The sequence below is a fragment of the Guillardia theta genome (genome assembly GCF_000315625.1).
Source record: "Guillardia theta CCMP2712 unplaced genomic scaffold GUITHscaffold_225, whole genome shotgun sequence".
Lineage (NCBI taxonomy): Eukaryota > Cryptophyceae > Pyrenomonadales > Geminigeraceae > Guillardia > Guillardia theta.
The window spans coordinates 18,595-41,745 of NW_005434451.1; the positions used below are offsets into that span (position 1 = coordinate 18,595).

A 23,151-nucleotide genomic window follows, 5' to 3' on the forward strand; every position below is an offset into this window, starting at 1 on the left:
CCTCCCTCCCTCCCTCCCTCCCTCCCTCCCTCCCTCCCTCCCTCCCTCCCTCCCTCCCTCCCTCCCTCCCTCCCTCCCTCCCTCACTTTCTCATTCCCTCGCCTCGCCTGTACCTTGTTGATGTCGCATGAGCAGTTTATGAGCTCTTCCACCACGGCGACGTGACCTGCCAGTCGCGTCGTGAGGGCGCTCTGCGTTCTCTGCTTGACTACCTCGCTTGGCTGCAAGGAGCAGCGGCGTGTCACCGTAGTTGTCGACCGCGTCCAGGTTAACTTTCCTGGCGCTGAGGGCTCGAACCACTTGAGCCTTCAACAACGTCACTTGCCCCGCCAGTCTGTCGCTGCTTCACCTCTCCTTCCATCGCCGCCATGTGCAAGGCCGTACGGCCGTCAAAATCTCGAACCCTCACCTGCCGTGTCTTTAAGACAAGCGACAAGCCACCTTCTGCTCCCTCGCCTTCGCCGAATTCTCCAGCAGCAGCAGCGCGATCTCGATCTCGTGCTTGTGTATCGCCCACATGAGGGGGGTCCAACTACCAGCGAGGCTGAGCAGAGCAGACGAAAGAGTCGCATCACCCCATGTCATCGACCGCGTTGATGTCGCGCTTCGACTCGCTGACGCCCGCGAGGATGGAGGAAATCTGCGAGCTCTTAGATCCCCTCCCTCGCTTCCGCTCACTCGCCCGCCCCAGGTCTCCTCGAGCTGCCAGCGTGTGAATCAAATCGTGCCTGCCATATCAAGGTCACCCAAATTTATCCCATTCTATCTCCTCCCTCGCCTACAAAACTACAAACCACCACCTCTACCTTCACCTCTGCCTCTACCTTTACCTCTACCTCTACCTTCACCTCGACCTCGACCTCGACCTCTGCCTCGACCTCGACCTCGGCCTCGACCTCTACTTCCAACTCCTTTTCTCTTCCTCTTCCTCTTCCTCTTCTCTCTCGCAATCATTATCATCATCATCATCACAACCACAACCACTATCTCCATCATTGCCATGTTCATACCGGAAAGCATCAAACTGTTCTGTGCGGGGCTCCACCGTCCGGCTACCTCCCTGGGAAACTTCACAACGAGAGGAGGTAGAGGAACGGTATCACAGCAGTCTTGTCAAGCATTTCCGCACTCATGTTAGAGAGGAATTTCGTCCAATCTTCTTCGTCTGCAAGCATCCAACATCAATCACCTAACATCATCAACTCATACATCACTCGCTCTTGAGTTTTCAAAGGCAATCTGGCGTTCACGTTCTTTTTCTTCTTTCTGTAAGCAGAGGCTTACTGGCTGTGAGGTGAGCAACTGAGATCGCTCACTTCTTGCAGTCTCTTCTTCTGCTTCTCGCTCAATCCATCAGTCGTCGAGGAGATCTGTGCTTCTGCTGCAGCTGCCTGATGCTTCTGTTGCGTCTCTGCTTTCTTCTTTCCTGGCTTTGCTGCCGGATGCTGTAGAGCAAGTGAGCGAGGCGGGTCGCTGAGCATGCACACCTTGAGCTTGTCGTTGGGCGGTGAAATTCCAATCAGGTCGCAGAATTCGTCGAAGTCAATCTCTCCCCCTCCATCCTCATCGGCTGCTTTCAGCAGCTGCTCCACTTCCCCGTCGTTGACGTTTCTCCCGAGGGCCTTTAGGGCTGCAAGAAGGCTGACAATCATGCGGGTCAAGTCAGAGCACAAGTCGCCAACCTTGCGACAGCTCAAAGAAGTCGATGGAGCCACTCCCATCCGTGTCGAACATATCGAAGATCCTCCGGGCCTCGGCCATCTGCTCTCACAACCCCCGTCACTCTGACGCCTCCCGAACCTCCTCCTCCTCGTCACAGGATCATCCCGCAGATCGCTGGCCATGATTTGCTTGAACTCTTCGAAGTCGATGCTGCCAGTCTTGTCTTCATCCACCTGTCCCGCCTCATCTGTCAACCCCATTCGACGAGCAAGTCCAGCACCGAGGCAATCATGTTCTGCAGCTGCGAGTAGCTCATGTTCTTGCCCATGCTCTCCATGATCTTGGACAGCTCCTACAAAGCAGACTAGCGTCAGACTGAGAGAAGGGCAACTGTAAACCAGACCTCGATAGTGATTTCTCCAGACTTGTCTTCGTCGAACAGGTCAAACAGTTCCCGCATCTGATCCGACGTCGCTGAATGAAACCGAGGCAAAGCAAAGAACTTACTTCTTGGTCATTAACCGACAGATTTTGCTGCCAGACAAGCTTTGATTGGCGGCGAAGCAGGAGAGCGAGCAAGCGACAGACCTGAGAAGATTTCTTCGCTTTCTTCTTCGTGCTCTTCGCATCAATTAGTCACCATTGACGCTGTCACCTCAAACAGCTACCGGAGGGCTGCGGCTAATGCCCATGAGAGTGCAGAACTCGTTGAAGTCGATCTCATCTGCTTCTCGTTCAGCTCCTCCAGCATCTCCTTCACTCCACTCACTGCTCCCGTCGTCGTCCACCTGCGCCAGCATCTCGCGGACCTCAGCGTCGGTGAACTTGAAAAGCCCTGTCAGCCATTGACGAGGAAACACGCTGCCTCACGTTCTGTCCCATCGCCCTGAGAGCATCTTTCAGCTCCCCCGCGTCGATGCTTCCACTTCCGTCCTTGTCGAACAGATCGAACGCTCGTCGAGCCTCTGCTAGCGGGTCGAGTGGCATTTCCATGGCTTTCTGCGAGCAACTCGTGAGGTGAGATGAGAGGAAGACGAGGAGCAGGAGCAGGAGCAGGAGCAGGAGCAGGAGCAGGAGCAGGAGCAGGAGCAGGAGCAGGAGCAGGAGCAGGAGCAGCGAACTTGTTTCTTGACGATGTGGAGGAACTCGTCAAAGTCGATCGATCCGTCACCTGACTCATCGACCTCTGCAAACATTTCTTTCAACTTCTCCTCCTCCATCTTGATCCCCATGGAATCGAAAAGCTGCTGCAGCTCCTGCAGCTCCAACTGCCCTCCGCCATCCGCATCAAGACTGCAGAAGAGCTGATAAAGCTCGTTCCTCTCCTCGTCTCCTATCTCGGCTGCCATCTTCAACCCAACCGCTTCCACCTGTCGTCAGCTGGCAAGATCAGCGCTCCCACTGGTGACAACATGCACAAACTTTCATGCACCATGGAAGTGAGGTGCAAGTTTGTTGATTGTGAGCTTTGCCAACTCTTACAGTTAATTATCATCAACAACATCGACTTCCATGCGACTATCCTCAACATCATTTTCTGTTCATATTTGTACATCCGATGATCTATGTACAGAAGCTTCGACTTCCTCCTCCTCCACTTCAACCCTCCACTACACATCCTGATCATCCTCCTTCCTTCTCCCTGCTTCTCCCTGACTCGTACTCATATTCAGCACCATATCCTCTTCACTCATTCTGCTGCTGCTCGTTCCAAAGATTCTCCTCATCATCTGATTCTTCTCCCTCCTTCGCGCCTCTCAGTCCTCATCTCCTCCTCCTTCTGACTCTACTTCTCTCATTCTCTCCTCCTCCCCTCATCCTCGTCCCTTCCTCCCCTCCCTTCCTCCCCTCCCTTCCTCCCCTCCCTTCCTCCCCTCCCTTCCTCCCTATCTGTTCTCGTACCTCCAGGAGCGGGTAGAAACAAAATCAGGCGAGCTGCTTGTTGCCAAATCGTGATTTCGATTTGAAAATTCAAAGTTACTCTGAACATTTCAAATATGACAGATAGAGTTTAAAGATCAGATTGACGGCATGGTGAAGGAGAAGCGCAAGGCAAAGGGGAGGAGGAGGAACGAGGAAGAGGAAGAGGAAGAGGAAGAGGACGAATGGTATGAAAGAAGACGGAGACAGCGAGCAAGACGATCGAGGAAGCGATCATTGGAGGACGAGGTCGAGGACGAGGACGAGGAGAAAGGGCGGGTCAGAGGGGAGTCAAGGACCTCCGGGAAGGAAAGGGGAATTTCGCCCTCTCCCACCAGAGCGCGATGTCGGACGAGGAAGGAGTCAACCCTGCGAGCTCGTTGCGTCCTCTTCATCATCAACGCAATATCGATCGTTACCTCATCCCTGATGCTGTTTGCGGGAGCGTCGGCTGCTTCGAAAGTTCCGACGACCTCGTCGACTGCCATTCAGCCTCCCTTTTCTGCTGTCATCGCCGTCAGCTCCATCACCCTGCTCAACTCTTTCTTCGGCTTGTCCGGTGCTTGCTGTGCCATCTCACGGGACGGGGACTGGCGAGTGAGCTGCTGCAGCAACCGGCTCCTGATGGCCTACTATGTCATTGTCCTGCTCATGTGCTCGGGGCTATTCTATCTCATGCTCCTCTGCTTCCTCTTCGCTGCCAAAGCTGCAGACTTCATCGAGGCCTACTGGGTCTCTTGGTCGGAGCTCTTTCCGCAGGGTCAACTGAGTCAGGAGCAAGTGCACAGAGATGTGGGAAAGTACGCGAACCTTGCTGGCTCCCTCTGCCTCTTCACCATGCTGATCAACATCCTCTCCGCGCACCTCAGCGCCATAGTGATGGGCTATCGCTACACCACCCGCAAGAGCATCATGATCATCAACCTCGTCGGCTTCGTCGTGGGTTGACCAGTAAGTGTCGACAAGTGAACGAGCTGACGGAGGTGCAGGGCTTGTCATGATTATCCTCGCCTTCTTACCTGCCACTCGAGGTGAGCACGCGATGACCTTCAAGGCCGCGCCCGTGACGACATGGTAACAGACGTCGGAGTGCAGAAGGGATGGCTGCCTGAGCTCATTGGTGGGCACGGGCTAACTGCGTGAGGGCCAAGCTGACTTGCTCTGAGCAGGCTCTATCGGGGTCATGGTGATTTTCTTTGCCATCTTCGGCTTTACTGCAGCATACTACACATGGGCAGTGAGCTTGACACGGAGAAGGAGACGGGTTGTAAGGGGGTTCATGACAGGCTTTCTTGCTCATAAACGGGGTGTTGGAACTGTTCTTCGCTGCTCTTCTACTCTCCATGGCGATCGTTTGCTTCATAGATTCCAAACGATCAGGCAGTGTACTTGCTGGGCAGTGGTCTTTCATCCAAGAAAAGTGAGCAAGATAGTTTTACCAAGAAGCGATCTGACAGCTTGCCAGGTTGATCAATGTCTGCCCATCATGCGCTGGAGAAGTCAACCAGGAGATGAAGTTGCCATGCCACGAAAAGTTGCTTCGTACTCACGCACATGCAGGCAGAACTGCTGCAGCAAGCAGGCGTCTCTTGTCATTTGGAGAAACCTTACGGTAACTGTAACCGAAGATGTAGCCCGAAGACGCAGCTCACTGGACATGCAGGTTCTGGGCGTGAGCGCATCAACGTGCGTGATGTTGATGTGCATGAATGGGGCAAGCAGGTAACGAATAGGACATCTTTGCACTTGTTTGACTTGATGCAGTCTCAATCTGTGGAGGATTCTACGACGAGATCGTATGCTTGCTCTCTCGGAAGAGGAGGAAAGTTCCCTCAATCGAAACCTCCATCAACAATCCAAGAAGCTCCATGTAAACAATAGATCATCAAATGTGTAACATAGCTGGCCGAGTAAGATCGAAGCTTTTCATTGGTCACTTTCTGAATGAATGAATGGAATGCTGCAAAGATCTCCTTCTCGCAGCTGAGTGTCCTATCGGACTTAGAAGAGACCGTTGCCCTTGGCAGCCTTCTCGTTTCCGTGAACGTTGGTGGCACCTAAAAGACGGTCAGGGAGGTGAGATGGAGCAACAAGGCAAGGGCATACCAGCGTTGAGGTCGCTGTCGTATGCCCATCCCTTCTGCCAGGACTTGTGGAAGGTCATCTTGGACTCCATGTCGACACGCCTGCGGACAAGTAAGAGGGCGCTATCTCGCATCATGAGGGTCTATCGCACTTGGCCATGTCGAGGAACTTGGGGTCATCCCTCTTGAGGGTGACGGACTGAACCTTGACGAGCATCTCATCGTTGTAGTCGTTGGAGGGAGCGCCAGTGTACTCCTTGTTCTGGTGCTCAGCGCAGCCACGGTGATCGAAGATGGTGATCTGCATTCTGTCAGCCGAGCAGTCGCACCCGTGCTCAAACTTACCACAGGGGCAGCGTTCTTGTTGACCTGGTCGGTGGTGCACTTCTTCGCAGCGTTGTCGCAAGCAGCAGAGGCAGCACCAGCGTTGGCGAGGGCAAGACCAGCAGCAGCAGCAGTCTTGAGCACGTCACGGCGGTCGATGGCCATGTTCATCTGGACATTCGACTGGCGGAGAGCAGGGGCCTGAGAGCGGGAGTGAGATAAGACTATTGAACATGTGGAAACAAATCAAATGCTGTTCACATCAACATCCCACAAGTCAACAGCAATATCAAAAAATTATATCAATTCTAGAATGACCAATTGTTATATGGTCAAATGCATGGCAGAGTGGACTCCCAACTGATTATAAAACTAGAAGACTGTCGTTTTGGTCAATTAGATAATTGGAATTTTCATAGATTAGATGAGATCCAATGGGAGACAATCAATGAATATGGTAAGACATGGGATGAGAAGAATCACAATCCACTGTGAATTCAAAGACAGTCATGGCCTAAGCACGAAGTATTGCCGGATCTCAATTTTTCGTCAAAATCAGTAATGATGATTGAAGTATTTTTCTAGTTCTCATGCCATTTCAACCATGTTAGCTTATCTTGTTTGACAGATCAAATTAATCACATCAATCCTGCTCATTTTTGACCTGCATGGGGGTGAAGGCGGCGGCTCCTGCAATGGCGGCAGCGGCAACAGCGAACTTTGCGAGCATGGCGGCGGCGGTTCCTAACCTGACAGGTTTCCCCGACCTTAATGGCTTTCCCACCCTTCCACCACCCCTACCCCCATTGTATATTACCCCACCCACGTCAGATAATCTACCTATTTAATTGACCCGTTTGACAAATACCCCTACCCCAGATCTCAGCGGTATTTTCCTGTTCTCCTTGAGCATATTGCACACCCCACCCCACATTCATGTCGATTGAAATACACCCGTGCTTGGTTTTTGGACCCCTACCCACCTTTAATTGGATGATTCTGGGGTACCCAGGTCGAATACCCCTCTATTTCCCTCGACCCCCAACGATACCACCCCCACCCCTTGATCCGTGGAAGCAACTATACAAAGTACCCCACCCTCTAGAGTTCTGCAGACCCCAGGTTTGAATAGACTCAAACACCGGTCCATGACTCTGTGAATCTCTGTTAATTATTGAAACCCGTCATTTCCTTTAGCTCAACAAGAAGGATAGGCCCGAATATTAGGCGAGCTAAAGGAATTGTTTTTTGTGGGCCCGGCGGCGGCGCGGCGGCCCGGCCGGGCCCACTGCCGCAGCCGCCCCCCGCGGCCGCGTCGTTGAACGCCGCTCACTCGGCCCGGCGGGCCGCCGTCGGAAACTGACTAGTTAGCCATGATCCGACCTGGGCCGGATGCTCGGACGCCGGGCGGCGTCACGTGAGTCACGCCGTTTCAACACTGACACATTGAAGGTTGCTTGCCGCCATCGGCGGGGCCCGGTGACTCCGAGCCTCGGAGTCCGGGCCGGGACTCGCCTCGGGGCAGCGCTGGCACCGTGACTCTCAGCCGATGACTGGCGGCAGTGCCATCCGACGCAGCCGCAACTGGGGCCAACTTTCAACCGGCCGGGCCTGAGCCAACGGGGCCGCCCGGCCGTTACGGTCACCGTGACGTTGCCAAGTCACCGCCGCCGGGTTCCGGGTTGCCGCAGGCCGCCAACCCGGGTTCCGAGGCTGTTTCACGGTTTTACAACTTTTTTTTTAGAGAGGGTGGAAGGCTTTACGTGGGGGTAGGGGGTGGTCTGTCTTTTACAGTTGTGTAGATCAATTGAGGTACTACTAGGGAAGAGGGGGTAGGGTACTCCTTCGGTTTTACTCATCCCCAGGGATAAACTATTTTTCAGGGAATATGTGGGGGTAGGTCTACATGAGGGTGATGGCTGAAGTAGGGTAGGGTGGTTTTGGCAGGGGTGAATCTCAACGCTCTAGGGTGGTAGGTGGACCCTGGAGGTTCAAGCTAGATACACGGGGTAGGGGTTACTGCATCTAGAAATGTGGGGTAGCAATGCAGATTTGGAGGGGTACCAAGGTTAGAATCAGGGGTGGGGTGGTTGGATCAGGGAAGGTGCAGTGGAGATGGCATGGCTTCGATGGATAGGGACATGCATGGTAAGAGCATGAGAGGAGGAGGGACGAGGAGAAAGAAGCAAGACATGATGGATAGACAGACAAGTAGCTTGTGGTAGGAAAGAAACGTGGAGCAGAGATGTGGGGGGGGGGGGGGCGAGAGGAGAGTAGCGAGGAGAGCAGCGAGGAGTGGCGGAAAGCGAGTCGAGGGATATGGAGAGGAAAGGTGAAGAGTATGATGAAGAAGACCGAGGGAGAAGGTTGAGGATATTTAGAGGAGACGAGACCATCAGAAGTAAAGGATGGCAAGAAGAAGGTACCGAGAGGAGATGAAGACAAGAAGAGGCAAGCATTAGAAGGCGGAGGAAGGAAAGACAAGGGGAAGCGACAGACTAATCGAGATGATTCATACATGATGAGATTATGGTGGCTATAATGTGTATTTGATAACAAAGTATGAAAGCGCGCAAAGAAATCTGTGATTTAGAGGAGATCAACAAAAATGTCTCCTAGAACCCGTTTCTGTTCTCTCTTCTTCCTCACTTCTGCTTCCCACCATCTTCCCGTCGTGTCATGACATCTAATTCTTGTTGCAGCTGATCTCCCTCACTTCTGCTTTGCTCCATCCGTCGCATACTCGAAATGGGCTTGAGTTGGCTGAGAAGCGTATGATGCCTGGAGGTCAATCTCTTGTAACACCTGTCTCAGCATCTTTGAGACCCTCGGGACGTGTGAGCTTGAGACCTCAGAGGTACCTCCTCTCTCCTTTCCTCTCTCTTCTTCCGTACTTCACTCTCTTCCTCTCTCCTTTCCTCTCTCTTCTTCCGTACTCCACTCTCTTCCTCTCTCCTTTCCTCTCTCTTCTTCCGTACTCCACTCTCTTCCTCTCTCCTTTCCTCTCTCTTCTTCCGTACTCCACTCTCTTCCTCTCTCCTTTCCTCTCTCTTCTTCCGTACTCCACTCTCTTCCTCTCTCCTTTCTCCTCTCTTCTTCCGTACTTCACTCTCTTCCTCTCTCCTTTCTCCTCTCTTCTTCCGTACTTCACTCTCTTCCTCTCTCCTTTCTCCTCTCTTCTTCCGTACTCCACTCTCTTCCTCTCTCCTTTCTCCTCTCTTCTTCCGTACTTCACTCTCTTCCTTTCTCCTCCTCTTCCTTTTCTTCCACCCCCTATTGCTCCTTCTCCTGCTCCTGCTCCTGCTCCTGCTCCCTTCTCCTGCTCCTGCTCTTCCTTTCTCTACCGTGTAGTGACTGCAGCCCTGGCAGAAAGTCTGTAGAAGATGATGGGAGGCAGCAGCTTGCAAGGCTCCGGGGAGGGCGGTGTGTTAGGCAGAGGCGAGAAGAGGAGGGATGATATGGAGCAGGCACGAGGTCGAGTCCTCTAAGCAAGGGACGGGCACTCCGTTCGAGCTGTTCGTATGCGTGTTCGGAATCTACTTCTGCTACCTCTACTACGGTGTGCTGCAGGTGAGACAAGGGCTGTGAGAAGCTTGAGTGACGTGGCAACAGGAGGATCTCATGACCTCCAAGTATGGAGCTGACGGCAAGAGTTTCAAGGAGGTGAGAGCGTCTGTGCGGCCGCACTTGACTGGCTCGCTCACTCTGCTGCCCAGGTCTGCTCCTTGCTCTTCGTGGTTGCAGTGCAATGCGCCATCGGCGCTCTCTTCTCGAGGGTCTCGTGCGGATTCTCCCCGCAGCCAGCGACCGGGTGGCAGTCCATGGAGGACTTCAAGGGCTTCAGGTTAGAGCAGCAAGATTGCCTGACGATGTTGCGAGTTGTCTCGAGCCTGACTGCAGTGGAGGCAAGTCAGTTCTGACCACCTTGACCTGGCAGTGGGCGGTTGTGGCCGATGTACATGCAAGTCGGCTTCTGCTACGTGCTGGCGATGCTCTTCAGCAATGCAGCTCTCTTCTACATCAGCTATCCCACTCAGGTGAGCTCTTCGCGTGTCAGGATTTCCCTCCCTCTCACCCCCTCCCTCTCCATCTCCTTCTTGCTACCTCCCTTTGCTGTCCCTCGCCCTCGCTTTCCTGCCTTGCCTTGTGTGGCTCCTCCGCCGTCACTGAGGTGATGTATCAGGTCATTGTCAAGTCGTGCAAGATGATTCCTGTCATGGCCGTCAACGTCCTCTGGAGGGGAAAGTCCTACCCGCTCGCTGCTTACGTCAGAGTCCTCATGGTCACCATCGGTAAGACCCACTGGCACTTGCTCGCCTCCCCTCCCCCTCCTCTACCATCCCACCCCCTTCACTTCACCTTTCCGTCTCCCTTCCTCACATTCTGAACATTCTCCATCTTTCTCACTCCTCCTGTCTCACTCTTCTCTCTCCCTCTCCTCTCTCCTCCCCCTTAGCTCCTCCCCTCCTCTTGCGCGTCTCCTCTCCTCTGGCGCCTCCTACTCGCTCACCCTACTCGCAGGAATCATCTGCTTCACCTTCTTCAAGAAGAGCGCCAAGGCTATCAAGAGTAACTCGCTCGCCATCTAGTGAGAATTTCTGATATGTTTCCTCCCGCAGCCGCTCAGACATCAGCCGTCGGGCTCGCTCTCGCCCTTTTGTCTCTGGTGATGGACGGGTGAGAATTGAGAGCGAGCGAGCGAGCGAGCAAGAGGGAGGGAGAGGGAGGGAACGGAAAGGAGGGAGGGAGGAAGGGGGAGGGAGGGAGTGAGGGAGAGGGAGGGAGGGAGGGAGGGAGGGAGAGGATCTTGAAGTTGACCTATGCTTCAGGTTCGTCAGTCCAACTCAGGAGGAGATCTTCTCCAAGTATTTCTCCTCCACTCACCAGGCAAACATCGTCCTTGCTCCTGTCGTTCAGCATGGCCATTCTTGGCTCACTCTGCTCCTTAGATGATGTACTACACCAACTTGTGGGCGATGGTTCTCCTCCTCCTCACGATGCTCGTGACGGGTGACGGGTCAAGTAGGAGCCTGTGAAACTTTCACTCCCTTCCTCTCACTAGTCTTGCTCACAGAAGCTGTAAAATACGTGGTGCAGCATCCGCAGGTAAGATGCGTCTCCGCACTAGATGAGCGGGGAGGAAGAAGGGGGAGGGGGATGAAGAGAGGGAGAGGAGAAGAGTAGTTCTCTTGTGAAGGTTTCCTGCAGGTGTTGAGCAAGATCATTCAGTTCGGCCTCATGTCGGCGACTGGGCAGGTTAGTCATAGGAGCAGGAGGGGAAAGAGAAGGCTGGCAGACTTACCCGCTACTTCCTCCCTCTTCGTCTCCCATTCCTGTCACCTTGTACCTCTCTTCTCTCGCCTTATACTCTTCTCTCCTCTGCTCTCTTCCTCGTCTCGTCTTTCGCTTCCCCTCTCCCCCTCTCCCTCTCTTCCTTCTTCTCTTCTTCTCTCCCTCTCTTTTTCTCCCCTCCTCTTCTTCTCCCCCTCTCTTCTTCTCTCCCTCTTCAGTTCTTCATCTTCTTTCTCGTCCGCTCGTTCTCAGCCCTCACCCTCGTCACCGTCACGACAACTCGCAAGTTCTTCACGGTCAGTCCCTTGTCAAACTGCAGTCGCTGCCTAAACCCAAACTAAACCCTTCTGAACTAAACCTTTCATAAGGTATTGGCCTCCGTCTTCTGGTTCAAACACAAGCTGGAGGTGAGAACGGCCGGAGAACTTTGACATGCTGAGAAATTTCTTCCTAGCTGGGCCAGTGGCTCTCAGTCGCTGTGGTGTTTGCGGGGCTCGGGTGGGAGGAGGCGAACAAGTACATGTAAGAGCCTCCCGTCCCCTCCCTCCCCCTCACCTTCTCCCCAGCCAGAAGCAGCGAGCTCGTCTGGCCGCGCAAGCTCCACCCCCAGCCCCACCCCAGGAGAGCCTGCCCAACAGCACGGCAGCTGAGGAGCAGCCGGCGGCAGAGGCGGCACAGAGCGCAGAGGTAGGAGAGGAGACGGCGGGTCACACATCTCAACTCTCAGCAGGGTGTCGAGGCGCGAGAGGAGGCAGCAGGGCAGGAGGAGGAAGCAAAGACTTCAGGTGGGCGAGAGGCGGGGTGCTCTCGAGCTGACAGTGGAGCAGATGGAGCGAAGAGCGAGGAAGGAGCAGAAGCGAGCTGAGAAGAGGACGAGGAGGAGATTACATGATGATTTTAACAAACCATGGTTATCAAAGTTAGGAGTACAGCCCGAGCAAGCAACACTAGAGCTCGGGGACATCGAGATTGAAACTGAAAAACATAAGAGAAGAGGAAAAGAGGAGAGATGGAGAGAGCAGGAGAAAGATAGTGAGTGAGTCAGTGAAGCGATTAGGAAACAAGAGACGACGACGAGTCGCAGCAGGAGAAGCGCAAGCAGTTTTAGATCTGCAAGTCTTCGACCTTCTCGATCATGAGGATGGTCTTAAGGCGCTTGAGGTCGTTCCTGTCCTTCATCGCAGCCTTGTGAAGCTCCTCCTTCTCCATCTTGATCTCCTCCAGCTGCTGCTCAAGGCTCTCGATCCCAGCCTGATCCCTCAGCTTCATCCCAGCTGACGCGCTTCTTACCTGCAGCTCCAGCTCGTTCTTTGCGGTGTAGACTTCGCACAGCTGGGAGCGGGCGGCGTCGATGAGGTTCCATTGGTGCCACGTCACATTCTGCATCTCCTTGACCTCTCGATGCATCAGGTCCAGCTGGATCTTGCTCTGCTCCACCTCGCACACGGCCTGATGTCGCTCCAGCACCGCTGCGTCTCGCTCGGCGATCACTTGGTCAAGCGATCGCGCCAGCTCCTCCTTCTTCGCCATGCACTCCGACAGCTCGTGCTCGCACGCGTGCAGGCGGCACGAGAGGTTCTCCCGCGCGTCCACCAGTTCCGCGTTGGTCTTGGCGAAGGCCTCGAGGTCGCCCTTGCACTTGTCAACCTCCGCCTTGAGCTCCTGCATGCTCAGCTCTGACCGCTGCCTCATCCTCTCCATCTCTTCCTTGGTCTCCGCGTGCGACTTCACCTCCTCCCTCAGCTTTCCCCCCAGCTGCTGGATCTCTCCGCTCGCGTCTGCCAGCTTTGCCTCGAGCGTGTGCTTGACCTTCATCATCGCCTCGAGCTTCTTCTTCGTCTCCTCACCGGCCCTCTGCGTCTCGTCCTTGGAGTGCTTCGTCGCCTCCAGCTCGCGTTTTAGCGTCACGATCTCTGCCGTCACCGTCTCCAGCTGCTTGCCAAGGCTCACCCGCGACTGCTTCAGGGTCGCGATGCTCCTCCTCGCGTCGTTGAGCGCGTTGTCTCTCAGCTCGCAGGCGCGGAGGGCGGAGGAGAGCTGGGAAGCAGCCTTCATCCGGTCCATCTGGATCTTGCGGATCTTCTTCTTCATCCTGAGGATCTCGAGCTTCGTGTTGTTCTCGCTCTCCTGCCTCACTTGCTCTACCTTCAGCCCCAGCATCTTCGCCTCCTCCTCCTTGGCTTTGCTCCTCCCCTCCGCCGACGTCACTCTCTCCTGCAGGCTATGCACCTCGTCCTCGAGCCCCTTCACCTGCGTCACCAGATGCTCCTTCGCTCCCGCCACCATCGCCAGCTGCTGGTTCAGCTCGTCGCAAGTGGTCGTCGAGGACTCGAACTTCTTTTCCACTCGCTTCCCATCTGCTCAGCCTTGTCCAGCTCGGAGAGCAGCGTCTGCCGCACCTGGTTCAGCTCGTTCTGCACGTCCATGCGCGATGATCGCTCCTTTGCCACCTCCTGCTTCAGTGCCGCTGCCTTCTGCTCCGCTCCCCTCAGCTGACTCTTCAGCTGATCGGCCTGCAGCCGGGTGGCGTTGAGCTTTGAGTTGAGGGTGGAGGAGAGGGCCTGCAGGGTCTTGAGCTTCTTCTCCACCTCTGCCGTCTCCTTCTTCGCCTCCCCATAGCGATCATCCGTCGCCCTCAGCTTCTCCTGCAGGCTCTCGATCTCCCTCCTCGCCACCTCCGACTGCTCCTGCAGCCCCTTCTTCACCTCCTCCACCGTCCGCACGTGCCGCGTCAGCTTCGAGATCTCCTCCTCCAGCCCCTTTGCCTTGACCTGCGACTCCTTGGCATCGTCCATCGCCTTCGTCCGGCCCTTCTCCGATTTCTCCAGCTGCTGCTTCAGCTCGTTGGCCTTGAGGTCTGCGCTCTCGCTCCTCGCCTTGAGCTCCGTCTTCTCCTCCTCCAGCACCTTCACCTTGTGCTGCAGCGCCGCCTGCGTCTTCTGGTGCTCCTGGATGCTCGTCTGCGCCTTGTTCAGCAGGCTTGCCGCCTCGCTGTAGTCCAGCTCGAGTTTCTTCAGCTGGGCGCTCAAGTTGGCGGAGTTGCTGAGTGAGGCCTGGAGCTGCCCCTCCACCTCCCTCATCTTCTCAAGCGCCTCATCATCCTTGACCCGCATCCTCTTCAGCTCTGCCACCTCGTGCTCGAGCGAGACTTTCCTCTCCTCCTCCACCCTCGCATTGTCTCGCAGCTGCTCCATCTCCCTCCTCGCCTCCGACAGCTGCAGCGGCTCATCATGACAGCAGGAAGCAGAGCAGGAGCGTTACCTCGTCCTTCATCATCTTGATCGACTCCTGCAGGGCGTCCACCTGCCGCACGGAAGTGACGACGGGAAGGGAAGGCGAGAAGGAGAGGAGAGGAGAGGATGTGGAAGGGAGAACGAGGAGGTAGGGGGGAGGGGGGGGGGGGCGGTAACAGGAAACAGGAAAGAAACAAGGCGAATAGAGGAGGAGGAGGAGATGGTGGCAGTAGTGGCGGAAGAGAGGGCACAGGGGGAGGATGGCAAGATAGAAGAAGGAGGGGGCGGAAGGGAGCTAGAGGAGGCGAGGGAACAGGAGGGCGTACTTCTTTCTGCTTGCGGATTCCCAGCTGCTCGAGCTCTTCGATTCTTGACATCAGCTTTGACCTCTCCTTGTCAAACTGCTGGGCTGCAGCTGAGGCTTTCGTCTGCTGCTCCGCTGCAGCCGCCAGTCGCAACTTGTAGCCCTTCGCCTGCTTCTCGAGCGCCTCGATCTTAGCTGGAGAGCGACCGTAAGAACGGAGTAGGTGCGGGCAAGCGGAAGTTGGGCGAGAGGGGGGATCAAGGAAAACATGGAGTGAAGGAAGAGGAAGAGGAAGAGGAAGAGGAAGAGGAAGAGGAAGAAAGAGGGTCAAGAGAAGGGAGAGGAAGAGGAAGAAGGGTCAAGAGAAGGGAGAGGAAGAGGAAGAAGGGTCAAGAGAAGGGAGAGGAAGAGGAAGAGAGGAGAGTGGGAGGGAGGTCGAGAAGGAAACAGGACTGACCTGCGGCCACAGCAACTTTCCTCTCCAGGTGAAGGTGCTTGGCCCGCCACTCCTCGATCTGCTTCATTGATCCTTCCTCCACCTGCCCACCTCGTCACCTCTAGATGTCACACACCTCCCTCCTCACCTCCCGCCCGTGCTTGTCAGCGTCCCTCAGCTGCGAGATCACCGCCGCTCGCTCCTTCGTCGCCACCTGCGGGGCATGTGAGCATCTCTTCACCCACCCGATCGGATGTGAAGGCCCACGTGAAGGTCCCGCTCGAGCTTCGTCCTGTTGTCCATCACCTCCTGCGCATCCACCTGTGGCAGCGGCCGCATGAGATTTGTGGAGGATCTAAAGGAGGCGGACCTTGGCCTTCTGCAGGAGGCGGTTCGAGAGTTCGAGCTCCTTGAGAGACTGAAGAAGGCGGTGAGGAGAGCGAGAAAGAGCAACGCGATGCAGCGCCGGCGGTAGAGACCGAATTTGAGGCGAAAGCGAGCAAACAGAGAGAGGTGGAACGATGTGGAAAGGAGGGGGGAAGGGAAGGAGGAGAAGGGGAAGGAGAAGAGGAAAAGGAGGAGGAGGAGGAGGAGGAGGGAAGGGAGGAGAGGAGGGGAGGAGTTCACCTCTTGATGCTTCATGGTCACGTCGTAGAGTCTTTTCTCAAGATCGTCTTTCACTCTCGTTGCGTATCGCAACTTCTCTTGCAATGGCTGAGGCGTCTCGTCAGCTCCAGGCCCAGCAGGAGCCAAAGGAGGAGGGAGGGAGGAGGGAGGGAGGAGGGAGGAGGAGGAGGAGGGAGGGAGGGAGGGAGGGAGGAACGGAGGGAGGGAGGGTAGGTGGATGGATGGGATGTGGGGAGGACTTCGATTCACCTCCAGTTCTCTCAAGCGAAGTTCAAGTTTCGACTTCTCGTTGACTAGAGCATCATTCTACAAGGTATCAGTCACCACGCCAAACACTCTTCCTCCCTCCATCACCACTCTCCCTTCCCGTTAACTGCACTCCCCTCCCCTCCCCTCCCCTCCCCATTCTGTTCACCATGGATTGGACGTCGGACATCTGCTTGCGGAGGGTGTCGGCCTCCTCTCCCACCTTCGCAGCCCGGAGCTGGAACGCGTTCTTGGCTGCCTCGAGCTCTTCCAGCTGCACGTTCACTCGCGAAGTCTCGTCCCTTCCCTGCCCGCACATGTCAGCGAAACACTGAAACTCCTGTTTCTCTTCCTCTTCGTATCATCCTCTTCACCATTTTCGTTATATCTCCATCTCTATCTCCATCTCCATCATCATCGCCATATATGACAACTCACTATCGAGTTCTCGAGCTGCACTCGAAGTTCCTCCAGCTTGCGCTCAGTGGCCACAGCTCTCTGTGATGACGCATGAGGAGAGCACGCAACACATTTTGAGAAGGATCGGGGAGCGGGGAGTGGGGGCGGAGACGAAGCAGGGACAAGCGGGAGGTGGGAGGAACAGGAGAGAGGAGGAGGAGGAGGAGGAGAAGGAGGAGACCTTTTCCATCATGTTCTTCACTTTCTCCATGGCCTCGAGCTATCACAACAGCACATCAGCTCATGTAATGCCGCCAGCTCTACTCTTTACTTTCTCGAGCATAGTGTGTTGAATCTCCTGCAGACATCAGAGCGTGTCAAGATCTCTCCGAGTCAACTGAGACAGCAAACTTTCACCTGCTTCTCTCTCTCCAGCAGACTGGCCCTCCTCCTCTCTCTCACCAACAGGGCCACCGCATCCTGTCACCATATTACACATGACCGCATTCCCTCGTCTCTTTCACCTGATGCGAGTTGTTGTACTGACCAACTGTTCCTTTGAGCAGCTCAAGCTCATGCCGGAATCTGAGTAGAACTTTCAGAGGAAAGGAAAAGGAAAGGAAAGGGCAACAAGAGGAGAAGGAGGGGGGGGAGGGGGGGGACAGAAGGAGCAAGCGAAATGAGAGGCAGGGCTCAACTACCTTGCAGGCCAGCCACTGCGGGGGGTTGGAACAACTCTGAACGAGACGTCAAGAAAAAAATCAAGATTGGTGACGACGATGACGATGGTGATGACAAGGAGATGACAATAAGGAGGAGAGGGTGAAACGCTATCACGTACCCTGCTGATCCGGGCATGGATGAGATGATCTTGGAGAGTTTCTCTGGATGCTCTAGGGAGGGGCAACGTCAGGACGTGCTTGTCTTGTCTTGTGCGCAGGTTCAACCTGACTCCGTGTTCGATAGCGAGATGGAGAATTTCTGCCCTTGCGTCATCCCCTAGGGAAAAAGCCAACTCGCTCTCCTCACCTTGGGGTGGTACTGCTCGGGGGACTGCTGGCGAGTGCTGCTAGTCTGACAGGAACAGAGTGAGCAGGAGGGCACAGGATGAGACGAGACGGAGGAACCGGAGGCGACAGGGGAGGGCTGAGCCTGGCATCGCCGCCTCGGAGTCTAAAGACTGAGCAAACCATCACTGCTGCGCAAGGGGAGAGGGAGAGGAGGACGCACAGTCAAAGTTGCCTGCGTGACAGGAGGAGGCCAAGAGGAAAAGAAGGAAGGTGCGTGCGTGCGCCATCGGCATGATCTTCCTCGGGCAGGCGGACAGGTGATTCTTCTTCGGGCTTCAGTGCATGCAGCTCCAGTTCAACCGAGAGATTTACGTCTGGAGACAAAGAGTCATACAAATTGCTCGCCTCCTCTTTCCATTTCCTCCTGCTCCTGCTCCTGCTCCTGCTCCTGCTCCTGCTCCTGCTCCTTTTGTTATTCCTCCATAATGATTGGTATGACAAGACTCGATCTTGATGGACATCAACCGCAGCAGAAACTCTTGAAGTATGCGGCATCAATCTTGCTTGCCGTTACCCTCTCCTTGAGCATGAACATCATTTCATAATGCTCACTTGCATGTGTACGCGCACCCCTCGTTTCCCTTGCACCTGCCCTTCCTGCCACTATGCTGCGAGGTTTCGCCGCTCTTTTTCACATACGATAGTCAGCTTTGTTCTTCTATCCTGCATCCTCCCAACTTGTCCTCTCCTCTCCCTTCCTCTCCTCTCCTCTCCAATGTCTCTTGCTCCCCCGCCCTTGGGGCCATAGAGTTTTTGAATCCCTTGGCCACCCTACCTCGTGTCACTATGAGTCGAAATGGGAGATGGGAGGGTGGTATGAGTAGAAGGGCTCTTACAAACTTTATAAATGTCCATGCTATTGTGGTACACTGGCTCTTGACTAAAACAACTTATAGATAATCTATAATCATAAGAAGTGATTATTATGAGATATTCAGATGAAAATTGTACCAATTTCAGAAAATCTCCTCAATGGTACAAATTTCTTGGATATTTGTACCAGTAACTCAGGTTTACAATTCTTTAAAAATCTTTTGATTCGAACTAAAACATTTTTCAGATGGGCTCAAAAGCAGCAATTTTACAACACACTTTTTATCCCACATGCCTCCACCCCTGTTCCCTACGTAATACTACCCCACCCTTTCGATTTTTCACCCCTCAGATTCCTCACCAATACCCACCTCAAGCCCATTTCTTGTGCAAAAAATGATACAAAATGACCCCACCGCTTAGAGGGCCTCGGACCCCTACCCACTTTTTTCCCACACACCCCTACATCTCATTGGCTGTCCTACCCCAATATTCATTTTAAACCAAAGTAGCTTGACCCTACCCCCTGAAATGGTTGAGAGACATACCTAACCCCTGATGAAAAATGATCATCATATTGCACCGGTACTTGAATATCAAAATTTTCCATCTAGGCACCCGTCATCTCTGCAGGCATCCCCCACCACCCTCTTTGCAACACACCCTCACCCTCCCTTCTCCTCGCTTGTCACCCCCACCCCCTAATTTCGTCGGGCAACAACATATAAGCATTTAAAACCCCCCCCCCCTTTCACCCACTCAGTACGGCCTTCAGATCGCCCCCCTACCACCCACCCTAATGTAATTGTATCACCCCTACCCTCCCATTTTACCAAAATCAAGCATACCCCTTTTTTGAGTCACAGATCCATTTTTCCCTTCCATGACCCCCTACTTTCAGATAAATATGTGGGTCCTTGGTAATACATTCTCGTCTCCCCTTCACCCACCCCCTTCTTTGGTCCCCATGGATCACAAGACCCTTGCTCCAAAGGTACCCCTGACACTACACCCCGACCTATTCCCAGCTGTAAAGAGTAATTTCCGAAACCGTTTGCACCCCCACCCGCTCTGATCCTTGGAATACTACCCCTTCCTGTAACCCCCTGACTTGTGGGGCTCTCAGTGAATGTCACCCGGGCACCCGGACCTTCGGGGCCGGAGTCCGATTTCTGAGGCGGGCTCGATTCAACTTCTGTGGCGGAAATAAACAGATGAGACTCTTGGAACAAATACGATGGCGGGAGGGGGGAGGAGATAGGAAGGAGGAGGGAGGAGAGGAAAGAGTTGGAAGAACCAAGAGGCAGAGGAAACAGTGAGAGAGAACTGAGAAGGCTCAAAGTCAATCAATGGTGAGAGTAGAGGGAGAGATGAGGGTTAGAGGGAGGAGGGAGGTCAGGACAGTGAGCGGAAACAATCATGCGTGATAGAGAAAGGAAGGTGGAGATGAGGAAGCAGTTAGGATAAGACAAACATCTGCATATTGATCTCAATGTGACGATGTAGATGTCTCTTGCCTTCTGGTATGCTTGCCATCGACACAGCCTTCTTTTCGTCCTTCTTTCCACCCTCAGCCTAAATCGAAATCTCATCTCATATGTTCTACTTTTTTGTTTGTAACTCCCAAACGCACCATCAGGAGAGTTGATCTGGCATCCATTGACGGATCCTTGGTGTAGTCTGCTAAGTGTTTCTCGAGGATCATGCAGAAATCATCTTCATTCTTCGATCAAGCACACTGATGAAACTGCTGAGAGCTTCTGCTGACTTGTTTCTTATCTCCATCTCGCTCCTCCTCCCATTGAAGACGGGAGCTTTGATCAATTATATATGGGGAGGGTGCAGACGCTCTCGCGCCGCTGACGTTTTTCTTTCTTCCCGTGCCTTCTCACGTCAACTGCCCCCAGTCTCCTCCCCTAGAGCCTCCAGCCACTTGCAACTCCTGCAAGGACTTGGCAGCCTCCGCGTGCTCTCGCTCGTCAGACCCTCCTGGTGCTCCCGTCTCAAGACAGCAAGGCCTCCTGCAAGGCCTCGCTGCTCCATGGGGAAGCGCAAGGCGGCGGGAGAGGAGCAGTATGCCAGTCTTGTGCGGAGTATTAAGAGCAAGCTGCAGAGCTCTTCGGACTCCAAGACCAAGAAGGCGCAGGAACAGTATCTGAAGGGAACGCTGCACCGTGGCAACAAGATGCCGGCGATCAAGCTCGCGGTTGAAGACGCGATGAAGGAACTAGGAGAGGAGCTTGAGGCAGACGATTTTGAGAGAGCCGGAATCGAGCTGATGCAATCCAAGTACTCCGACGACAAGCAAGCCGGTATTCTCGTGCTCCAATCGTCTCTGAAGAGACGGAGGAAGGACGTGGACGTGACGGAAGCGGACGTGGACGAGTTCTTGAGCAAGATGGCTTTCCTCTTTGAGTCTGGTGCAATCGCTGATTGGTCGAGCTCGGACAATCTCAGTGGGAAAGTCCTTGGCCTCTTCGTGCTGTCATGCAATGCTGACGTCCGCCGTTACGCTGTCAAGAAGCTCCTTGCGTGGAGCCAGCTGGAGGATAGCTCGGTTTGGCAGCGCAGGGCAGGGCATGTGAGCTTTGTGACGCACGTGTCGCCCAAGAAGAGCAGCAAGGCTGTCATAGGAGATGAGTTGCACTACAACGGCTTCGTCAGGGATCTCGTCGCAGCATGTGAGGCTGCGCTGAAGATCAGCAGCGAGAGGTTCAGCAACACCGGGGCTGGCTGGGTGCTTCGCTACTGCTACCACCTGGAGAAGGAGGAGACCGTCCGCTGCCTTGAGCGATGTGCCCCGATCATGACGCGGGAGGGGATCAGCTACGCACTAGAGCAATGCAGGGACACAAAGCTCAAGGCGAGGCTGATAGAGCTCAACAAGCCTTGACGTAACTTCCTCTCAGTCTGCTTCCCGATGCCGCCCCCGGGCCCGCCCGCCCGGCCGGCCGCTCGGAGTGATTCGGAAGGGAAACTTGAGTCAAGACAGCAGTGTCAGTCCGACACTGTACTGCCTGGGCCTCTGTGTTGTCAAGGCCATTTAAGTACAATCGTACGGTGATCGACGGCTGTCCCTGCCGCAGTCACAGTGCCGTGTGGCCTTCCTTGCTGACAGTAGGGGACTTTGGGACGTGCGACAGCAGCAGGCAATGCATCCAGTACCGAAGAAGCTGATCAAGACAGCTACTAGACTAGCTGAAGAAGCTGATCAAGACAGCTACTAGACTAGCTGAAGAAGCTGATCAAGACAGCTACTAGACTAGCTGAAGAAGCTGATCAAGACAGCTACTAGAGCGCGGGTTTGAACAGTCACGGCTCACTGATGCCTTGTTGCTAGTTGGAGGGGGAGGGGAAGAGTGCCATCGCACTAACAGCGAGACGCTGAGGACATGCTGTCGGGCATGTTGGAGGCTTCAGCAGCCTCCAGCAGGAGCGCGAGCTCTTCAGCTCTCGAGTACCTCCCGCTCTGTATCGCCTCCACAGCCTCCTGCTGCATTTCTTCCAGGGCTCATGTCCACCCCAAAGGTGCCCGCGGTCGCTTGGATACACTCGCTTTTCAGTGTCTGCGACAGGTTACCTGGCATTTAGGTTGAGCGTGACGAATTGAGTGTAAGTGTACGCTCCTAGGAAGACCATGAGGAAGAAGAACCATGACGAAGAAGAACCATGACGAAGAAGAACCATGACGAAGAAGAACCATGACGAAGAAGAACCATGACGAAGAAGGGCTCGTTGCAGGGCTCAAAGAACTGGATGGAGAAGGAGACCCATCAAATACTGTGATGGTGCCTTGAGACTTGTAGCAGAGGAACTTCAACTCTTAGAACAGAGTTTGGGCTCAGTGATGCGGGTGCACCCGTAGCCGTGGCAGCAGCAGTAGACGACGAAGCAGCTGGAACCGAGGATACCATGATGAAATGAAACGCATGTTCAACTCACGTATCGTCCAACATACGCAACGCGGTTCCTCCTCTCGACACGTTACCTGCACTGCAAACGGATCATTCAAGCCCCAAAGCTAGGACCCCAGCTGAAATGGCGTGTCTTACAAATGATGAAGAAATGATATCACTCGGTGACAGTTTTGCAACAAACTCGAGAATGTTCGCAAACAAAAAGCAATTTCTGTCTTGATGTCTTATAATCCTAGTGTTCTAACAAAACTGAACAACCTAGCATTCCTTGTTAAAATTTGCATGTGAAGTGAGAACAGGACTTGGAAGATAGGGAGTCGGAGGGAGCAGGGATTAGAAGAAAGGGACAGACTCAAGAGGAGGGAGAGAAAAAAGAGGATTCGGAGGGTGGGGGGCGGTGAGAAAGGGACAGGAAGAGCAGAGTGGAAAGAAGGGAGAGAAGAGGAGACAAGAGGGGAGAAGCCAAGAGGGAGGAGACAAGAGGGGAGGAGACAAGAGGGGAGGAGACAAGAGGGGAGGAGACAAGAGGGGAGGAGACAAGAGGGGAGGAGACTAGAGGAGAGGAGACAAGAGGGAGGAGACGAGAAGGGAGGAGACAAGAGGGGAGGAGACTAGAGGGGAGGAGGAAACAATGGGAGATGAAGAAGATGGGACAAGGAAACCTTGAATGTTGAAGTCGTGTTCGACGCGTTGGACTTGATAGGCTGGTAGCATCTGATAGGATCAGATAGGATCTGATAGGCTCTGATAGGCTCTGATAGGCTCTGATAGGATCTGATAGGCTCTGATAGGCTCTGATAGGCTCTGATAGGATCTGATAGGCT

The 23,151-nt window shown here is 54.4% G+C and overlaps 5 protein-coding genes across 5 annotated transcripts; 3 read left to right on the top strand and 2 right to left on the bottom strand.

Annotated features, from left to right (window-relative positions):
• Positions 1–1,517: 1,517 nt before the first annotated feature.
• GUITHDRAFT_39668 (hypothetical protein) lies at positions 1,518–3,011 on the bottom strand (the record flags this gene model as incomplete). The annotated part of the gene is made up of 3 exons (XM_005819405.1): positions 1,518–1,622; positions 2,533–2,661; positions 2,796–3,011. Coding segments are annotated over 3 exons (450 nt in total), but the record flags the coding sequence as incomplete, so codon positions are not given.
• A 1,000-nt stretch (positions 3,012–4,011) lies between these two features.
• On the top strand, positions 4,012–5,308 carry GUITHDRAFT_121339 (hypothetical protein; the record flags this gene model as incomplete). The annotated part of the gene is made up of 8 exons (XM_005819406.1): positions 4,012–4,525; positions 4,572–4,613; positions 4,664–4,702; positions 4,752–4,819; positions 4,869–5,002; positions 5,048–5,098; positions 5,143–5,194; positions 5,246–5,308. The coding sequence occupies 8 exons, from the start codon at positions 4,012–4,014 to the stop codon at positions 5,306–5,308; spliced, it is 963 nt and encodes a 320-aa protein (XP_005819463.1).
• A 169-nt stretch (positions 5,309–5,477) lies between these two features.
• CPEA15 (phycoerythrin alpha subunit 15) lies at positions 5,478–6,731 on the bottom strand. Its single transcript, XM_005819407.1, has 5 exons — positions 6,655–6,731; positions 6,012–6,191; positions 5,819–5,967; positions 5,689–5,768; positions 5,478–5,639 (listed from the first exon to the last, which is right to left on the bottom strand). The coding sequence occupies exons 1-5, from the start codon at positions 6,718–6,720 to the stop codon at positions 5,584–5,586; spliced, it is 531 nt and encodes a 176-aa protein (XP_005819464.1). The 5' UTR covers positions 6,721–6,731; the 3' UTR covers positions 5,478–5,583.
• A 1,359-nt stretch (positions 6,732–8,090) lies between these two features.
• Positions 8,091–12,248, top strand: GUITHDRAFT_156316 (hypothetical protein). The gene is made up of 21 exons (XM_005819408.1): positions 8,091–8,138; positions 8,693–8,762; positions 8,805–8,847; positions 9,360–9,413; positions 9,458–9,560; positions 9,603–9,653; positions 9,707–9,834; positions 9,928–10,027; positions 10,174–10,282; positions 10,512–10,559; positions 10,610–10,667; positions 10,820–10,877; positions 10,940–11,012; positions 11,065–11,096; positions 11,199–11,246; positions 11,501–11,578; positions 11,651–11,689; positions 11,737–11,804; positions 11,849–11,969; positions 12,013–12,067; positions 12,110–12,248. The coding sequence occupies exons 1-21, from the start codon at positions 8,106–8,108 to the stop codon at positions 12,145–12,147; spliced, it is 1,407 nt and encodes a 468-aa protein (XP_005819465.1). The 5' UTR covers positions 8,091–8,105; the 3' UTR covers positions 12,148–12,248.
• Positions 12,249–20,451: 8,203 nt separating this feature from the next.
• GUITHDRAFT_148599 (hypothetical protein) lies at positions 20,452–21,303 on the top strand (the record flags this gene model as incomplete). Its single annotated transcript, XM_005819409.1, has 1 exon — positions 20,452–21,303. The coding sequence occupies one exon, from the start codon at positions 20,452–20,454 to the stop codon at positions 21,301–21,303; it is 852 nt and encodes a 283-aa protein (XP_005819466.1).
• Positions 21,304–23,151: the final 1,848 nt, after the last annotated feature.